This window comes from Myiozetetes cayanensis, unplaced genomic scaffold, assembly GCF_022539395.1.
Source record: "Myiozetetes cayanensis isolate MyiCay16 unplaced genomic scaffold, myiCay2020 scf10, whole genome shotgun sequence".
Lineage (NCBI taxonomy): Eukaryota > Metazoa > Chordata > Aves > Passeriformes > Tyrannidae > Myiozetetes > Myiozetetes cayanensis.
This window is the reverse complement of record NW_026086605.1, coordinates 20,335,759-20,356,967: the sequence shown is the minus strand read 5'-3', so window position 1 is coordinate 20,356,967 and position 21,209 is coordinate 20,335,759. Positions and strand designations below refer to the sequence as shown.

The following is a 21,209-nucleotide window of genomic DNA, read 5'->3' as shown; positions in this document are numbered from 1 at the left end:
CATTTGGACATGTGTACTTTGTGTATAAATAGCTATTTACATGACAAACATTAAGCCTAAGATTCAACTGCAGATAAAATGTGAAAAGGCCAGTATTAAAAAAATATACTAAGTCTGTGAATAATGTTTCTGCCATCCCTCAGAAATTAACTTTTAAGACAGAAAGTGTTCATCTTGCAGAAAATTAGATTTAGAAACTATAAATACTATAATGAAGTCACACATCAGCACTGAGTAGTGCAATCAGAATAACTTAGTAATTTTTAAATGATCACCTCATTAAATGTCGGAGTACTCATTTTGGCATAATTTTTCTGAAATTTCACAGGCAAAGCTAATGATTTTAAATCACAAAAGCCATTTCCAAAGATATTTTTTAAATTCATGTCTAAGAATAGTAAGATATAAATGTTATTCATTAAAATAGAGTTGTTTCCCCACATCCCTCTGCTATTCTTCGACAGCAAATAGCAGTAGATTTTCAGACAGCTTGCTGTACTTTCTTCAAAGTAGTTGTTCTGAGAGATTTTAGTCTACTGCCATTTTGGTTTTTGAGGCACCACTACTGGAAGCTTGCTGTACTCAAAGAAGAAATCTTTAGCACTTAGGCTTCCATGACTGCATGACCAAATATTCCTGATGGTCACACACACTGAAGATTGCTTTACTAACATTTGCTTCTTAAAAACTTATCCTAACTTAACACAATTTAGAAACACATGCAAAACTCCAAAGACCAGGTAGTCCTAAGTGGCACATGTAAAACCAGACCATCGGTAAAAAGACCAGAGTTGTTAATCTAAAATATCTCAAAATTTCTTATTCACAAGCTTACTCACATTTCAAATACTCTAATGCAAATGCTTCTCAAAACACAAACCAGTATTAATAAATTAATAACTGACATGACCAAATTTCACTGTGAGACTTTAAGTTGGCATCAGCTGCATGATGCCCAGGTGTTTAACAGACCTGAAGAACAGTGACAGGCAATCATTCTTGAAATTCTGGTTTACAGCCTTCTTCACTCACATCAGTGTTTTCCTAAACATATGAATTGTCTGCACTAGATTTGGTCAAATTTTTCCATTACATTTGACCAGAATTAAATTCATTTTGAAAGTGATAGAAAGGCCTATCACAATAAAAGACTAAGTGTACATATCTTTTAAAACTTACTGCTCTGACACATCTCACAATTGACATTACTAACTCACAGCTTCCCTACAGTGCATAAACAGTCTAAAATGGTTTAATTTCCTCTGAAGGGTTGACATGCTGCACAATTAGAAGTGTGTATGTACACCTATATAGAAATATAACCATAGGGCACAAGAAAGGGATTAACACCATATGAAAAAAGGAAATATGCCAAGATGCTGGTAACTACAGAGGGGCTTTTTAAACACAGCATTAAAAGGCAGCTAAATTCAAAACCAAGAGTTCTCTCTAGTGGCACATTAGAAGTATTACAACTTGTTAAAATCAATAGTTACAGGTGAAATTCAAGAATAGAGATTTGAAAGTTTAGTCATTGCTTAAAACAAAGCACTTGTAAAAAAATAACCTGCTATAAAAAAACCCCAAGCAAACCAAAACACAAACAGGTAACCCAAAAATCTCTAACAGCTAACAGCTGAATTGCAAGTAGTGTGTTAAATTTAAACTTGAGTACTATTTGTTTTAAATTAATTCTCTCCAGTCAGGACCACAGCCCACCTATTGATGGAGGAGGTTTTACATCAACACAGGCTGAGCACTGTATTCAAAAGAGCTTCACAAATTACATCTCCATTCCTGGGAACACTTGTGGATAAGATTGACTTTAATGCATTGTCAGTAGCAAACAGGACTGTTCACAACTGAATATATTCCCACTTCAGCCTTTACAGGACAGGGTAGGGAATATAGGGTTAGAAATATAGTAATATCTTGTCCATCTGGATGAAACCAAGAGTGAAATATGTAGCTTTTAACATTTATTTCCTGTATCATCTACATCTGACTCTGCAGAACAACAAACTAGTTTCATAATAAATAATGCAAAAAGCAAGCATTAAAAGAGAAAATCAAAGGAGACCAACTCGTGATAACAGTAGGACAAAGTTTCATTACAAATTAAAAGATCACTTCTTAATATTACATCTGATCTACAAATAATGACTAAAGACTCTCAAACACTTTTTTCAGGCCAGTTAGAATCAAATTTCTGTAATTATTTTGTTCATTTAAACATTTATATACGGAAGACATGACACAATTATACTTACTCTGTGTATAAATCTTCTATCATTGCAACAACAATGACTATAAGAGACACAGCAAAAATTTGACAGCCAGAACCAATAAGCGATGAAAATATTAGAGGATGACTGGATGGTCTAAACACATCTCCATGGACCTGCTTCCACCCATACTCATCACCTAGATCTCTGTCCTGGGAACAACAACAACAAATTTTAAGTCTAGTCATGACAATTAATGACAAACACACAAGCTAGATATAAACAAAAGGTCTGATTTATTAAAGCTACTTCAAGTGCAAGTGTGTCTTCTCTTCTGAATGCATCAAACCTAGGAGAAAAGTTTACTTTTCAGATGCTTATGGAAGACAACAAAAAATTACTACCTCAATGTACGATGCAGTAAAATCTATCAGAATCCCTCCCTGTCCCTAAATCCTCTGAAGTATTCAGGAGTATACACAGGTGTACACTACCAAGTCAGAATGGACTTCATTTAACCTAAGGCTGGATATGAACATTAACACAATGACTATGGAGAGAATTTGGCTTGCAATCTAGGTGCATGTTATAAAGAAAACCAGCAACACTTTCAAGACACACAAAAGGCACTTTTCTGTCCAACTGAGGAAAGCCATTCAGAGCTCCTAACACAATGAATGAATGACAAGAAAACAACAAGCCTTAAAAAAAGTTTTTAAAGCATGAACACTGTTCTTACCATATCATCCATTTCTTCCTCCTTGCTGTATCTTGCATAATCTTTTCGCAAAGTTCTCATTAATATCATAGACACTAGGCCAACCAGAAAGATCACCATCATAAAAGAATTGAAAATTGAAAACCAGTGAATCTAAAAAAGAAAACACACCCTTAAGGTTTAGAACTGTAAATGTGTTTCAAATTATTCCAATAAGGATAAATCACTGCCTAGCAGGACAGCTTGTCAACACTAGCTAAGTAACAATAAACCATATTGTAAGACTACATTTTCAGAAAGTCACTCAAAAACTAGCCTGTGAAGCACCATCCATAAAGCTTTTCAAGAGCCAGCCTTGTCCATGACAATGTTAGCTGCTGCTTAGCTAAGCTGTGATAAGTTTGAACAACTGGCTGTGCACGCTCCCTTGGTAAACACAAGGCAACACAATGTACTGCTGCCTTCCTAGAGAAGAGGTCTAAGAAGCAAAAGAGACGCTCACAGCCAAAAATCCAAAGGAACGATTGCTTTGCACAGGATCAAAATCTGCAGCAGCAATTATTCTTCCTCTGACAAGCCTAACTTCTGGTTTTCACTGGGCTCCAAACAGAACGCAAAATCTCTACTTTCAGAAAGTAGCACAGCTCAGTATATTACCCATAAGGACATCACAACCCCAGATTTAACCCATCGCAACTGATACCACCAACTGGTTTAGGTTAATGCCTTTTTCTTTGCATTTACTTTAGAAAGAAGCATACCTATGGCCATAAATGCAATTATTCAGCTTGCACAGTTTCCCTGAAGCTTCATTGCTTCTCATCATGTGAATATATCTCCTTGAACTGCCTTGTATATTCTGCAAGCTTGTAGCTTGCCTGCATACTTACTGAAGCACTCTAAAGGACTGGAGTCATCCTATTTTAGCAACAACAACCTGTTGCTTAAAACTAGTCCTAGATCCCCATTTCATTGCCCCAGAACACCTGGGACATCTGAAAAACCAAAGATGTCATCCAAAAATTCCATGACATCATCTGAACTAAAGCAACCATTTCAAAGGGTTATTTTGTAAGGTTTCTTAGAACAATACATACTCTGTGCTGAAAGAAAGATGGGTCAAGATACTTGTCAAATCTGTCTTCGAATTTCACATCTGATTTCTTCCATTTCACCTAGAGAGAGAAAAGTTTACATTTTAAAAGCTCATTATAGTTTGTTCAATTATAATCACCTAGAGAAACCCAGAAGGCATATTAAAAATCAGCCACTTAAGATGTTTCTTTCAATATGAATCCAGGTTTTGGCAAAACCAATGGAATGATGTTCTTAAAGACTGGCATACACAGGTCAAACATAGAATGAACATCAGCCACCTTGCCTCATGGATCTATTCTTGTACATGCTTATGTGTAAAAACAAAGAAGAATCAGTCTTGCGCTGCCTCAGTTCTCACTGTCTCTGTGAGGCTAACCAAAGATGCAAACTTGTTGTCAAATACAAAAAAGCTTTTTCTTGATTACAGAAGGAGCCTGTAAAGATACTCATACTGAAGGCACAAAAACCCAAATCCATCGAAAGTTCTTATTTTTCAGTTTTGTAAAATGAATAGTTCAAAGATGATGCTTTTTCCCCACAGTAGATAGTTGTAAAACCTTTGAAAAATCCTCCCAAACTTGCCCAAGATTTCAGAACAAAGGTTAAAGAAAGAAAGAATGTTTAAATATGTTCAAGAATGACATGTTAGAAAGCACTTGATTTTTTTTTCCAGTTTTTCTTTTTTGCTGGCAGCACATTGCCTTTTCTCAACATTTCCATGTGCTGCATTTTATGAAGCGAGGCTTGTGGAGAACTCACCAGTGTTCACTGGGCAATAACAACACCGTGTGCTTCTGCTCCCCCAAAGGCAACTGAGATCTGTTTGGCTACCATGAACTGAGACTGGGATTCAGTGAAATCACCTGTACATAAATTCCCTGAGTACAATGCCCAAGGAAAAAGATGTAGTCTAGCAGAAGTGTGGGAAATGAGAAGATATAAGAAAAGATTTACAACAGATGCCAATAGGAAAAAAATAGCATGAACTGAGATACAAGCTCACTGGAAAGGAACTGGAAAAAAGAGATCAAGCTGGACCCTAACAGACAGCCATCAAAATTTTAAAGGCTTACAAAACTAAAAGCTGCAGCCCAAAACCTGTAAGACCACAGGATTCTGCAATCTAGACACTTCAATTGCCAGTAAATAACTCCAAATCAGCTGGCAAAGTATGTGTTTATGGGCATACTATCACAGGGTAACAGTATCAGTTACTCCCCAAGCTGCTCCTTGAGGACTCCTTTGGATTTGGAAAATTTAACTGTATTAATTAACTACGTGGTGCTAATATGGTAGCACAACGAATTTTTGAGAATTTTTGCAAGATTGCATCTAATTTCCAAAATTGCATTAAAAAATTAAAACAAGTCAACCCTAAAATTGTTTTCCAAAGCATGCCGGAATTTAAAAATATCAGGATTTTCAGTGATATTGAAACAAATGCAGTCCCTTTTTAAGTCCCTATCTTTATGAAACACATGAGAAAGAACTATCCAACACATGTTCTTTTACTGAGTATAGAAGAAAGCATACAACTGTAGATTAAATACCCCAATCACTCACCACCATCCTGAGACTGACTAAAAACCTGAAGACTTGAGTACTACTCCCTTTGAGGTTTGATATGAATGCTCTTCAGTTCAAATTACAAACTTGTTCAAGATTAGTAGCTCAAAACATTAATAGCTTTCAACATTTTGTTAAGCAGATACATTTCTCATTCGAGCATCTGCCACTATGAAGCAGTGCTTAGAACAAATCCATCAGAGACAATCTGTGAATTAAAGAGCACACACCCCCAGCAATTGCCCAGTGGTGCCAACAGAACTAAAAAGTATTTTAAGAGAACATCTAATGTTATTTTCATTACTGGCAGCTAGTCAGTGCTGTCCAACTTAAAATTCAGAGTAAATGGACTTCACAACACTGGTGGAATTTGAAATAGCAAATTTCAGAATATCTACTATTGATTTTGCAGTAGAAATAGGGAGACTAGTGCAAACGTAATTCTAAAAAGCACATACAAAACCTAATTATCTGCACTTCAAACTATACAACTCACTCAGCACAAGACCAATGTAACAGCAGCAAGAATATCCTCTGAAATAAAATCTTATGGTGACATCTGCTGCTAACACATTGTAGAAAAGCAATGCTTTAAGAATTAGTTTCAGTGTACAAATGTGGTGAACATGACAAGTGAATCATTACAGATTTAAGTAACATCAACTAAATAAGGAGGAAAACTGAAAAATCAATTTGTTATCTCAATAGCAAATATTGTTTATTCATTAACTTTTATGACAGCAATTCAATACAATAGCAGAAAGCTTCAGGAAAAAACCTTAAAACCTCATTAATAAGGTTATATAAATAAGAAATTTCTACAGGAATTGCAGAAAAAAAAAAAGCTTTGATACTAAAGGCTTGCAACAGTGGGATTTTGCCCTAGCTCAGAATCCAGTTCAAATGATGCAAATGTCAGAGGTCCAAACATGAATACACTTGAGGGTTCTCTGTACTTCAAGTCTCCATACCTTTTCGGCATGGAGATGCAAAACATTTTTCTGCAGATAATAGAAGCTTCAGCTTGCTTAGAGGTCTCAAATATCATCATTTTACACTTCTTATTAATAAATCTACCAAGGTGTTTCAGCAATTAAACAAAATATTTGAAGGAGTGAAGATGCATCTTCCTCTAATATAGCCCAATGTAGCAGTACATATTGTAAGTACAGAAGTACCTATTTCTGAGCTATTTCACCATGTAAAATTTCATATTACAAGTGCATCATCAAATTACTTACTGAATATGACATCTGGATTTTTGTATTTGGTACCAGTTTCACCTTTCCTTCACTGGTCAGATTGACATCTACAATTCTATTTCCATTGTAACCAATTTCAAGTTTTTTGTAAGTCCAAAGGTAATAATCTTCTCCATTTTCGTCTGCTTCTCCAACAATCCCTGCATAGAAAACAAGTGTAAGCATCTATTACAGGTATGCTTTCAGATATTGTGCATTTATTTTTTAAAAATATGCATTATGAAAGTTTTGCCAGCTAAAAAAGCAACATAACTAAAGAGAACACAGAAGACATTATGGTCTTCTTTTCCACTCTAATACCTGGATTACCTTCAACCCATAGGTCTCTCCAAGCATTTTATTATGGCATTAAACAAAAAGCATGCAGCTACAAACACTGTAGAAGATGCAACAACAGTTCCTCTACCTTTATTTGCAATTCTTACCAGATAAACAACTAGCTAAATACAGATCCAATTTCCCTGAAGATAACTTAACCAAGACCTCTATAATTTCCAGTCTCCCATCTATCTCCTAACTTTTTTTTCTTCCTCTTAAAAATTCTACTTTCACTCTGTAATCCTCTTTAGCTGACTCCCCAACACATGCTTCTTGCTCTCATTTGCACATAAGTTTCTATTGCTTGCCAAGAATGTATATTCACAAGAAATTCTTTACTGTGAGGGTAGTGAGGCACGGGAACAAACTGCCCAGAGAAGTTGTGGATGCCCAATCCCTGGAACTGTTCAAGGTCAGGTTGGATGGAGCTCTGAGCAACCTCAGATTTAGTGAAAAGTGTCCCTGCTTATGGCAGAGGGGTTGAAACTAAATTATCTTTATGGTCCCATCCAACTCAAACCATTTTATGTTTAGGTTCTTCATTTTCAGTAAGTTAGTGCAAAATGTCTCATCTACTACAGAAAAATTCCAGGGACTGTACTATGCTGGAGAGAAAAAAAAAGTCTAGCAGTCACCATGTTCACAGGCTACAAGTGTCACTTTAGATATCAAGACCATCATACCAAAGATCACATACAAGATGTACAAGATGGAAACTCACAGTAAAAGCAGCACTCAAGATATACAAAGGCAGGGGGGAATGGGAGAAAAAGTAACAAGGATATGGAACAGGCTATCACAAAGCAGCAGGAATATGAAGGAATGGCACTTGTGCATCACCTGTCTTTTATAATTTGCGCAGTGGTGTTTTTCTGTCATGTTTTTTACTCATGCTCATCTGTCAGGATTGCCTTGTATATGCTATCCACACAGCACACGTGCCAGTTTGTGCCTATTCCATACAGCCTAGCACCTGGCATACCATCTGTCCCCAGAGTATTATCCAAAACCATGGCAATACAGACCTCTAAACTACTTAAAAGGACATTCTGATCAATCACTCCCAGAAGGAGTGAACTAACACAGTGCTTCATATACTCAGGGAATGTCCCAAAACAGTCAAGCCTCGTCTCTCCACTGTGAGACAGCAATTCAGGAACCAACAGAAACTGGAATAATTTTATCTGAATGCACTTAGCAAAAGATATTTGTCTTTAGTATCTCTATCTGCCACCACTTTACGTGCCACTAGGCAAGTCTACCCAACACACTCAAAACCAGCAGCAAAATGGCAGAGCCGTGTGTACAGTATCACTCATGCCACATTCATAACAGAAATATTTACAATAAAAACTGTTCAAAGAGCAGCAAATCTCAATGCCACAATTAATGCAGATAAGCCATATTCACAGTTTTATAAACTATACTTGGAGTGCAAAGATCTAAAAGACTCATTCAGACTTGCAGATAAACACTTCTGATCAGTTCAGGTGCATCCGCTCCTTTATCAGCCCCCCATCAAGAACTGATTAATTTTTCTGAATAAAAAACTGGCTAATATTGATTGACCAATCTGCTAGTTCTGCTAGTTAGGTAAAACTAGCAGATACAGACCAAAATTGTCAGCACTGCTTGCTTTCACACCTGATGTCAGATTACACCCTTGCATAATATTACCAATTCTTATAATGCTGCAGTCAATCTATTACATGTCACAGCTTGAGGTCCTCCTTCTCAAGAACTAGCAAACCCAGCCTCTTAATATCTCACAAAGATGATACCCAGATTCTACATGTTCATTAGCTGATTTCTTGTGCATACAAAGCATACTATTGAGAAACATTAAAAACACTGGAATCACAGGAAAACAGATTTTTTTAGCTGAGAGCATAAAATTTAGTCAATATATAGAAGATTTAGTAAGTGTATTTGTTCTTCAGCATTTGAGGTGATAAAGCATGACCAGAAAAAACAATCCTGAAAAAGAAAGCCTCCAAGACTTGTTAGCCACATAGGATTCCAAAGAATTCAGCTTAGCATCCATCGTCCTTCGGCAATCCAAAGCCTACATACCTGCCACCAGCCTAGAAAAATCATTCACTGATCTTTTGCTGAAAGGCCAAAAACCTAAAAAATATTGCAGCAACAACTGTCACTCGTGCATGCTTTTAAAAAGCATCCCAGCAATTACACAAATAGTTCATAAAGGCCACATAGAATATGCTGAGTTGGAAGGGACTCATCAGGATCACTGAGCCCAGCTCCTGGCCCTGTGCAATATGACCCATGAGTCACATCATGGGCCTGAGAGCATTGTCTAAATGCTTTCTGAACTCTTGTCAGGCTTGTTGCTGTGACCACTTCCCTGAGGAGCCTGTTCCAGTGCTCAACCACCATCTGGGTGAAAAACTTTTTCCTGATATCCAACCTAATCCTCCCCTGACTCAGTTCCATGCCGCTTCCTTGAGTTCCATGCCACTTCCTTGTCACTGGTCACAAGAGTGAAGAGATTGGCACCTGCCCCTCCGCTGCCCCTCGTGAGGATGCTGAAGACCACAAGGAGGTCTGACCTCAGTCTCCTCTTCTCTAGGCTGTATTATTTGTTTTTACATTCTTGTGGATTAGGTTTACATGTATGTTTTATGTTCTTGTAACAAAGCTTAGTCATTAATAACTCCATGAAACCCACTAGTATAGTACTCAGGTAGGTGTAGGTGTAATCCAGTTATTTATACATAATATCACTCACCCCATATTGGCAAGTCATCAATATACATCTGGTACCAATAGTGATTTTTGATAGCATACACAAATGCATCTCTTCTCCCTTTGTCCAAGTCAACTTCACAGTAAGTAGTCTGCATTACATCGTCTGCAAAAAATTAAAGCACAGTTGAAGATTTATTAGCGAGCTGGCTCAAAGCGAAGGCAAACCAAGCAATTGGAGGAATGGACACTGATGAAACCTTCAAGCCCTCTTGGTATCCTCAAGTAAGTAACAAAATAGGACATTTAAAAAGGAACCGTTAAAGCAATTACATGATTATTTTCATAAATCTACTCTTCCACATGCAGAAGCTTCCCACAGCTTGGATAAGGAAAGGTTTCAAAGTATCCTTTTGCTACTTCACCCACACTAAATTAAGAACCATTAGCTCATGAAAGATTTACCTGGTCAGATCATGAGACCTCTTCTACTTTAACAAGAGCTATGAAAATATTAACAAATACCTATTTGTTATTATGTGCAATATTATATCTCTAGTTTAGTATAATAACTCTCATTATTTTGAAAATAAAACAAATCTCTTTGAGCCAGAAAGCTATTCTTCTCCCTAAGTAATGCAGTTAGCAGCCATTCTTTCAAATCACAGTTTCCTTCCCTAATATTTCTTTTTCAAGTAAAAAAAAGACATGTTTATAAGAATTCAAACAGCAACAGATTTACAGACAATTCCCCCCTCATGCACCTCTTAGTAGTTTTCTTCACTTGGCAAATAGTGAAACACAGTGAATGTAAAGAATTCCAGCTTCTCCTCAGCTCTTTTTGTCATCACTGGAATTGAGGACCCATTTCTAGTATATAAAATACCAAAGGACATCATAGAGATAGTACAGTCAAATCTTAATCAAGTATGTTACAAGTTACTCCAGGGCACATACACAAAACCCCAGCAGCATCACTAGAAACAATCTCATTCAATTCTCACAAAACACAGGCATGACATCACATGGTACAGGATGTCACCCTCAGCCACACTACACAGGTACAGTTCCTCCCACCTCCCCCTAAAACAAGTGAATGAAGACAAGCGCTCCTTTCTCTAGCCACGGAGAATGCTGAAGCTGTCATTTAGTTACAGGACAGGATTAGATGGTTAAGCTTAAATCCACTGTGTTAAATGATTAAATGAAAGAAGCTTAGAACAGCATTCAGTGGCTGGGGAACCTGATGTCTACTTCATTATAGCTTTACCAGATCAAAAGTTTTGCATATGTTAGAGAGTTCTTAGCAGGTTTGTATCCAAGAGGAAGGTGAAGTTAAAGGTATGTTTTGTGTTGTGTCTACATCAGGGATGTCAAAGAGGCAACATGCTATGTCATACAGCTTCAATAACGTCCTGTAGCTCATTAAGCAAATTTTTAAAAAAGCATTAAAGCATGACTCATTAAAAACGTAAGTGTGCTTAGCCAAATTTCAAATTTCCTATGAACTGAGATCAAACATGTAAACCATATAAAACCTCATTATATCTGACCACGTCCTAGTACAACACTGAACATTATCCTGAATGGCTGCCATATATTCAGGAGGTGTTGCAGAAGAAAGTCTGGGTAGAGTTCTCCATTAAAAGTATGGACATTTAGTAACACTTCTGAAAAAGGGCAAAATTCAAGTATGTTAAAAAATCCTTTTTATCTTTAAATTAATCTTGTCTAAATGGCATTGTATGGCAATATCAAAAATTAATTTTCTAACTGAAGTCACTATGATACCAATGTTCAATACATTTAATAATTTACTAGGTCTCAGGTGTAACAGAGGATGTCAATCCAAACACTTGAATAAAGAACGTGACATATTAATTAAGAAGCATTGTTACCCTAGTTTTAGCTTGACAAGTAAATTAAACCAGCTTAAAGTTATATTACAATGTATGTTAATAATTCATTACTTTCTTCACACATATTTATACAGATTTGAGGTCTGTGATATAAGAACAATGTAATTCATATTGTAATAGAAGGGAAATCCAGCTGTCTTGTATGATTGCAGGTATCCTTTCATATGACACATTTTTAACTACAAAAAGAAACACTAGTTTTTGGGTTCTTGAATATACTGTAGATTTGCCCCACCAGTCACCACTATGAGAATTCAAGTGGTAACTTCCACTCTCAGAAGAACACATTTTTGCAGAACCATAATTTTCTTATTCTAGTTCAAAAATACCAGCAATGCCCAGTGATTCAAGTGCCAGTTTTACTTACACAGTTTAATATTTCAGTTAGTAACAGCTGCAGCCTAAATAATTCTTTGAATATGATGAACATGCAGCTTCACGTTTATTGCTGTACAGTAAAACTATGTTGAGAATGGAACTGGTTTTTATTGCAGAAGTTATTTTATTAGAACAATTCTATTTCACCTTTACTCACTCTAGAGGATAAAATCCTAGAAGTATAAAATCCAAATATAATTTTATTTTGTAAACTCGTACAACACAAGAGAAAAAAATGCCTGTAATTGTTAGTCTTGCCATAATCCCAAACACACATAAGGAAAAGTGTGGTTACCTGTTAACTCAGATATGATTCACACATTTATGAAGAAAATCTGTACAAGTTTATTATCGAATGGGACTTGAGCAGCTCTCAATTTACTTCAGCTGCAGGTTTTAGATACTCAACACTCCTTGAAGCCATATCTTCTTCTTAAGACAATGTGAATCTATTGGTACCAAAACATAAGCATCTAGCCCTTAAAAAAAACCAAAAGAAAAAAAATCGACTGAAAAACCCAACCCACAAAACCACCAACAGCTCTGTTTCCATCTGGACCACTGGTGCTGCAGAGATCAGACCACATATCAATCACACTGAGATAAAACTTATCCATTAAAAAAAAAATTTCATTGATATTATCTAGTTACTATTATTTAAAAAAAAAAAAAAAAAAAAAAGTGAAGACAGCTTCAGCAAAGAACAAGGTCTACCATTAAAGAGTCGCCAAAAAACTGAGCTACCATCACCTTTTAACAACCAAACTGGAAAAGAATTCTTTATACAAATGCTAAATTTTAAGGGCTAGCTGTGAAATTTAAATTTTCCAACATGCACTGGATATAAACTGTACTGGTTTTATGACAGCTTTTAAGCCTAAAAAAAAAAAAAAAAAAAAAATCAATCTCACACCACAACCGTCTACTCTATTTTTTTACTGCAAAACCCTGTATATCCAGGTAATTTAGATTTCACAAATTTTACATAATTTCATATTAAATAACTACTAATAACTACTGTTACAATTAATTTATACTTGTTACTCTGAAATTTAGGAAAAAAAATAATACTTTTAACAGCAGATTAAAGATGGTAAACCAGAGTTGACTCCCATTCAGATTTCACTTCATGGACCAATGCTAGAAATGCAGAAGCTGCTGGATGCCAGCTAACAGGAAACAGATTATGGTCTTCATCTTTTATCCAGAGGACACAGACTGTAAGGGAAAAATAGCTAGAAGTGCACATGTACAGCTTCACAGAACACGTACACACACTTGATAATCAACCAGCTACCATGTATCATCTGCTTCATAGAAAACATCCAAACATCTGACCTGCAGCCACTTTTGGTTGGGAGTTAAATTCACTGCAGGTCCAATAACGATTATCAACCTATACTCAGCACCAAGGTGTTAATAATTAATTTTTTTTTTTAAATTCTGTGAATGGGATACTTTGTAGAAGTAAACATTAACTCACAAACCTAGTCTTTTCAATTTGGTGCTGCACCTAGAGAGTACACTTATCATAGGAATAAAACAATCTCTTTGTAAAGTTGAGGCAACTAAAGGAAGTAAAAATTACACACCAAACTAGCTCTGAAGACAGGTATTTATCATATTCGGATAACAGACATTTTATTGTGTTGAACCACTGCCAGCTTTCTTCTCTGTTCTTCTCACTTCGTGTTTCTGAGCATATTCTATGAATTTTGACAGGAAAACCATTTCTCCTATATTGAGTACAATTTTCAGCATGTTACAAGGTGTTACAAACCAGTAACAGGACTATTTCCCAGTGTTTCTGCAGGTACTTGTCCTTTCTTAAAAGGAAAGATTCAACCACCAATTCTTTTAATGCGGAGATGCTATCCTCTGTGCAACTTTAAAAATTATAAAGAATTTATGGTATTAACGGACTTTCTAAAAATCTTTTATTCCATTTTTGTTATCCTACTGATAACAAAAACATCATCAAGTCTCTTATTTTGCAGATGTCCTGTTTTGGATAAAACTTTTACAACTTACAGAAACTAAATCCCATCTGATTGTAAATGCTTAGACAAGAAATAATATGCTTAAGTTCTCCATCCAGTTAAGCACTAGTGATGCAATGAAGTGTAGTATTCTAGGAAAAAAGATACATATACACAGAAACATAAATTGAATGAAATTTATGTTAAAATTCAACAGAGACAAAAAGAACCTGTTATTATTTGAAGCTCTGCAACTACCACTTACAGATATCTGAAATGACACACACAGAGAAATTATGCCCCTAATACCAAGAAATGTATTTGCAAAAGAAGTTAAATGTCTTCTCTGGAACAGTATGGAAAGATGGAGAGGGAAGGAAACAACAGGAAAAAAAAAACAGACCAGCTTCATCCTGACAGGCATATGATGACTTAGGCCCAATCCTATAAAGGTGTTGTCAAAGGCATTTTAAATGAGACAGTAACTAGAAGGAAACAATAATTAACTTTGCGTGAAGGTAGAACTTTGAGATGTTGAGCCCTTGCTACTCCTTTGCAATTGCAGAGAGTCTGAAAGTACTCAATATGAGAGGAAAAATGACATCTTCAGAATGAATAATTTCAGAATATTAATTCCAGTAATTATTTAAACATTCATATGCAAAAAAAGCTTAGTTGTACTTTTTAAAATGTAATCAGTTACTTCAGAAGCACGGATCTGCTGCAAGCATTTTCCTTCAAGGGCACACAGATGAAACCTTCACCGTAAATTCAAAAGTCAGTTGTGCTAGACAACCTTGAAGGGTACAAGATACACTCAGTTGCTAGCAGCAACAAATTTTCAGTTCTAGTTAAAACCCCCAAGTTTTAAGGGTTCATGTATTTTTTTAAGTGACTAAAGGCACTGTGAATTGCTTACCTTTAAATTTGATGTCGAGACCACTAAATTCCAATTCAACCCCTTGAAGTGCTTCCCCTAGGGTTTCATGGTAATGGCTGATGCTTTTTTTTGATCCCACGCAGAAGGGAAGAGAGAAGTATTTGTATGTTTCTTGGCGATTGTGGTAGGGTCCTACGGTATTCATCCATAAAACAACTTCCTCTTTATCTTGGTACTGAAAGATAAAGTTATTGAGTTAGATGAGAATCTGAGCAGAATAAAAATGTTCAAGAAGCTCTCATTCATGTTAACTAGGAGAGCAGGATTGTTGAATCACAGGCAACAGTGACATATAAAGACAATTGAGTATTTTTGACTTTTGGGTGACAGGGATTCTAGGTAAGATTTTCAGCCTGCTTTCTAACAAAGAAAAAGCTTAGCTGATCATATAGTTTCTTAGAGCCTATCACTGAAGTATCAAATGAAGTGGATTAATACAAATTTAAAAGAGAAGCAGAAGATGTAGAGAGTAGAAGTCTCAAAAATAAATAACTTTTTACAAATTTTGTGGAAACACATCAGTTCAAAGCAAAATTCTGCTTATCTCCACTGAGAAAAAGGAAAAATCAAATTAATGTCTTGTTATACAAGATCTTAGCAAAGAAATGAAGTAATCTACCCACAGTGACATGTATACTGTATCTTCCTAAAATGCAGCTCCCTTTCATTTTACTGATGGTATAAACTGCATTCAAAATTCCCAGAAGAGTGCAATGCCTCACAGGAAGCACTAAAATCAAACTGTTGGATACCTACTATAGCCAAGAGGCAAAGAAGTCAGACAGAAGAACTGTATTTTGATGCATTTCCAACATTCTCACAGTGAAAAAAACAGAACAGCAAGCAGTCTGGTGGCTGCCATAAAATTCTTCCTGGGAACATTCACTCTTCACTTTCCACAGTTACTGTTAGCCAGAAAAATTTTATTCCTTGTCTAGGAGCCAGGAATTTTTTTCAAGCCCTTATTACTTCTGAACAACCAAAAAAGTATTTAAAGACACTAATCTATCAGAATTCAAATACTGAATGAATTCAGGAGAATTATGTGATCTCAGATAATTACTTGCACTATATCTGTGTGCAGCTAGATGAGATATCAGATTTGCTGATTACTACACAAAGCCTCTCAGACAATACAACTTCTTCACCCACTATAACTTCAACAGAATAGGAGGGAGAGTGATATAACTTTTAAGGCAAAACACCTAATTATAACTACATATACATGAAAGCACAATCATCACATAGGTTCTGATTTTTTTTTTTCAGGTACAGAAGAATAAAGTACTATTTTAAGACCAAACCACAGACACAGAACACACTGGAGAAGCAAAGAAAGTCAAATGTTAATTAGCCATAACTATTTCATAGTGCACAACTGAAATTCTGAATACAGTTCTGCATCTCCCTTTTTAAAAAATGAACAAAGGTTCTTCAACTCCATTTATTCTGAATAACCACAGCTGTACCAAGAGGTTAACTCAAATAATTAGGTGCACGTGGAATGCAATAAATTCTTCAGATGAGGTGTTTAAAAGTTTAACTCAAGGATTTAAACAAACATGCTTTGGAAAATAATTTAATCCCTTTAAACTAACACATCATTTCTATTACAAACCTCACCTTTTTTGTTTACAAAGATGTACAAGGGTCATTCCAGCCTCTTATGTGAGTGATTTCCAATAAGAAACTTAAAATCTTACCTATTTCATTCTGAGCTGCAGCAGAGACCAAACACTTATCAGTTTCACAAACCTGCCCACTTGCAGTGCACACACATCAGAACACTTCTGACAGATACAGCATGTCAAAGAAGGATCAAAGAAAGAGTAAACAACACAGCAAGAGAAAGCAGACATTACTCCTCTCTGCCAGCAACCAGAATGGTTATACCAATGCAGTAGTTATCCAAAGAAAGTTGGGAAAGAAAGAAAAAAGAAAGAAAAATCACAGTTCAAACTCCCTCAGCTGCAGCAGCAGATTCTGGAATCTGCACTTCGAATCTGCCTCTAGCTCTTGCCAAGGTAGCACGGGACAAGTTGGTCCATATCTCTTCCTAGACTGTTATGTCTAGCATGTCTTCTGTTTCTTCCTCTAACAGCTGCAGAACATATTTCCAGCCCTTCCTCAAAATGGTCTTTACTTGTCAAGAGCCCACTTTAGCACTACTCCTTGTAATGAACAGCTTACATGTGAGCTGAGCTATGTCTCTGTTCAACCTTCAGTAATAGAATATGACAGCATCCTTAGGTCTGTGAGTTCTTCTTTGACAGTGCCTCAATAAAGAAAGCATTGACCACTGCTATACTTAGCCGCTTTTTTCTGACCTGTTTTACACTGAGCTGGGATCGCTGCATTTTTGGAACTATAACACAAGTGACAGAAGCGGCAGAAACCAACACAATACGAACACACTAGTCAAAATCTTGCTACATTTTCTGATCTGATAATGTAACTACATTGTAATTACAACATCTGCAATAAAAAAATTGGTCTTTGCTTGTCTCTTATATGCGTGGTGTTTAGTCATCCTTTAGGGCTTATAAGTTTTTCCCACAGTGACTCCAAGATGCCATCAGCCTGCTCCAGAGAGAAAAGGGACCAAATCAAACATAAGCAAAGAATTCAGTCTGCATTTATTACTTCCTCCTTTCTCATAGCACCCCCCCCAAAACAGCACAAGAGAAATCTGTCCAGGACGGCTACATAAACACACACAGCCCCTCAGCCAGCCCAGGCTACACCTCACTCTAAGCAGTCCTGAGTCACAGCAATTTGCAGTCCATCAGGTGCTCCCAGTGGCCTCCCCAAATTAAGGGGGCTGTAGGAAGAAAACCAGCTTAAGAACTTCAGCCTAAATTTGGAGGTGGTGTCTAGTAGAAACTCAAGCAGATTGTCTTCTCCCTACATTTTTGGGGGTTTGCTCATTCTCAGTTATAAAGACGAGCTTTCACATTTAAACATGTTTCCCTGTCATGACGTATCTCATCCTTATATTCTTAGCCTAATGGTAGGGTAATTTGGTGGCAAGAACACAGTGCTATTAAAGAGTTTGAGGTGTTTGGGGTTTTTTGGGTTTATTTTTCATTAGTTCCCTCATAATATCAAAACATCTACAACAAATAACAGTGTCAACATAAAGGAAAACTCTTATTTAGGCAAGACAAGGAACTAGAGTATCTTGTAGGACTTTACTGTAACCTCTATATGACAACTTCTAGGTTGAGAGAAAGCTTACATACAACACACCTTTCAGCAAAAGGTCACACTACAAGAGAGAGAACATAAAATAAGCTGAGATGAAAATAGTAAATGACAAGACAAAGAAGGTCAACAAACAAGATGCTGCAATCTGAACTGTGGTATAACTCAGCACGCTCTTCTGGTTTTGGTTCATATAAAAGGATAATATACAGCATATAGCTCAGAGATCCTAATTATATTCATAGACACCAGCTTTTAACAACTTGGTCACGGTGCCACAATTCACAGAGTTCACCACTTCCATGTATGAGAGAAGACTACAATCCACAATTTTATTTGTATTTTACTTGTAATTTATAAAAAAAGTAGTACTTATTCTGTAAGCTTTCCATATTTTTCTGCACTAAGCCTAATATCAGCTCAGTAATTTCAGTAACTATATGGAGTATATAATGATCTCTTTATAGGGACAGCCTGAAAAGTCCCAGCATCAACACAAGTTACCTACCATATAGCTATTACAATCTGATTAAGGGGAGATAAACCTTTAGAAACTTTTGTCTGTAATTGCCAACTAGGTGGTGAAGGACTAACCCGCACCTCAAGCGCAACTACATATCAGCTACAACTCTCATCACAGCTGGGGACATCTGTTCCAAAGCAGCACAATATGGTCCCACTGCCTGTTCAGAGCACTGGGCTGTAGAGATGTTGTGCATGTGCAAGCTAAAATCACGTCCAACCCATCTGTAGTGCTGCCTTGTTGCCTGAATAGATGGGTCTACTCTAGTTCCCTGCAGAACACTGAACTGCTATGCAGCTTGTGCTGTCTGGCCAAGTGTGGACTTCTTCCATGCAATAAAACTACTGAAAAATTGGGAGTGTGCACCACTTTGGGGCTTAATACAACTTCCATGTGTCTATATGATTTAAAAACTATTCCACTACCTTAAGCATAGTACATGTATCTTCCTTTCCTGTTGCCCAATAGGGCACTCATGATGTGGAAAGCAACTTTATGTTCTCTTTGCACAACTGCAGAAATTAGCATGGTAACTCTAGAAATAAACTATTTATTCGACAAAACTATTAAGGTTAGATTAAATCAGTATACAAAAGGTTGCAGACAAGGATATGAGACCGTCAAGTTGTTGATGTTCTTTAAACCATGAAAACACTTTGCAAAAAAAAAATGGAGAGAGGGAAAGGATTACAACTGCCAAATCTTATGTGATGATTCAGTAAAATAAATTTAAATTGAGACAGTTGCTTTCAGAAAGTATGCAATTTTAGTCCTTTTCTCAAACTGAAGTTTGGAATGAGGCTTTCCACAATGTACATCTTTCAGGGAGAAAAAAAAGGACCAACATTCTGTTACCTGCAGAGCAAAGCTGTAAAAGCAGGACAGGAAATAGAGGGGGCAGCAAGCAAGACTCAACTGGCAAGTAATATCCCAGGCTTCTAGTTCCCAGATACTCTATCAAACACTGTCATAGTACTCAATGCTTGCAGGTTACATCCATAGCCTATTAAACTGTGGATGCCCTCCTTTGGACAAAGTAGGTTATTTCTAGTAACACTTCTTCCTTTCTCTCTGAATTGTAGGCCTCACCAAAACGAGGGTAGAACTGTACCAGCAGCACAGCATGAACTACTGTACAAGCAGTACTTTAACTGTTACACTTCCTAGATGCACAAGATTGCTCAAGCACGCCACGTCCCAATTCCACAACATTTATTTCACCTCTTCAAAATGGAAACAGGAGAACTTCAAAGAGGAATCGGGCTGCTCATCTGCACACAACTTCATATGCAAATAAATATTTTGCATGTGCTGAAATATTTTCCACAATGGTTCTCTAACTGACTATTTTCAGACACTATACAAAGCTCCTAATTTTATGTATTAATTTTAAACAAGCCTTACAGGTTCAGAGCTTTAATATACTTCAATGGGATGTAAGTCAAATAAAAATATTTTTCTCAAACATAACAAATTAGGAATTTTGCTACACAGTATAGGCTGGGTTTTGTTTATTTTTCAGTGTTTGTCATGTATTTCCATGCTTACAAGAGCACTGACAATTAAACTGAAGCAACGTTAAAACTGAAATGCTACCTACTCCTCAGACCATTCCCCTGCAACAAAACCCTCGGAATATTTCAGAATGCTTTTATGGTTTGTCTGTTTCATCATCAACTCCACCAAGTCTGGCAAGAGAAGATGTGAAAGCAGACCAGCCCTACTTCTGCAGGATCAGCATACATTGTGATAAGGCCACCAGTACCCTACTGATAATATTACTTCCATAAATAAAAGGAGAACTATCAAAAAATGGTGCAATTATAGAATACAGGCAGTGAGCAAGTGCATGACATACTCTGAAGCATGACAATAAGTTAAAGTATCAGCAGACAGGTTATCAGTTAGTTTCTGATATACTGCTCTGCTGTGGTCTGAAGTTATGCTACTGTACTGCCTTTTGACAACGGATATTTTAAATACTGTGTGAAACCCCCATTTCTCTTGAAATATTCAAATTATCTTGAATATTGATTTTAAATATTCATTTGTTTATAATTGTATTTACACTATTCTTCCTCCAAATAAATGCAGATGTGCTTTTTAAAGGAAAATTTAAGATAAAGGATTTAGCTTTTGGTTCAGTGACACTACCATACCTATCACTCCCAGAAACAATAGTATTTATAGACCTAAAAATATATTATAGCACACATCTGTATAATTTTATAAGTATGGTACACTATTACATATTACAGCTGCAGCAACCACATTAAAAATATTAACCTGCTAACACAGGGCATTAAACACCTAAGAGAGCACTTCTGCATGCCCAGCAGGCTCAGTACTGATAAGGTCCTGCACATCAGCAGC

The 21,209-nt window shown here is 36.5% G+C and overlaps 1 protein-coding gene across 1 annotated transcript in view; it reads right to left on the bottom strand.

The window, feature by feature from the left end:
- TM9SF3 (transmembrane 9 superfamily member 3) overlaps positions 1–21,209 on the bottom strand; it is a 44,482-nt gene that overhangs the window by 21,158 nt on the left and 2,115 nt on the right. Inside the window, exons 2-7 of the mRNA XM_050338677.1 lie at positions 15,089–15,284; positions 9,937–10,059; positions 6,849–7,009; positions 4,041–4,118; positions 2,965–3,096; positions 2,271–2,437 (exon numbers count right to left, since the gene is read on the bottom strand). Coding sequence (XP_050194634.1) covers positions 2,271–2,437; positions 2,965–3,096; positions 4,041–4,118; positions 6,849–7,009; positions 9,937–10,059; positions 15,089–15,284 — 857 coding nt within the window. The remainder of the gene's footprint in view (positions 1–2,270; positions 2,438–2,964; positions 3,097–4,040; positions 4,119–6,848; positions 7,010–9,936; positions 10,060–15,088; positions 15,285–21,209) is intronic.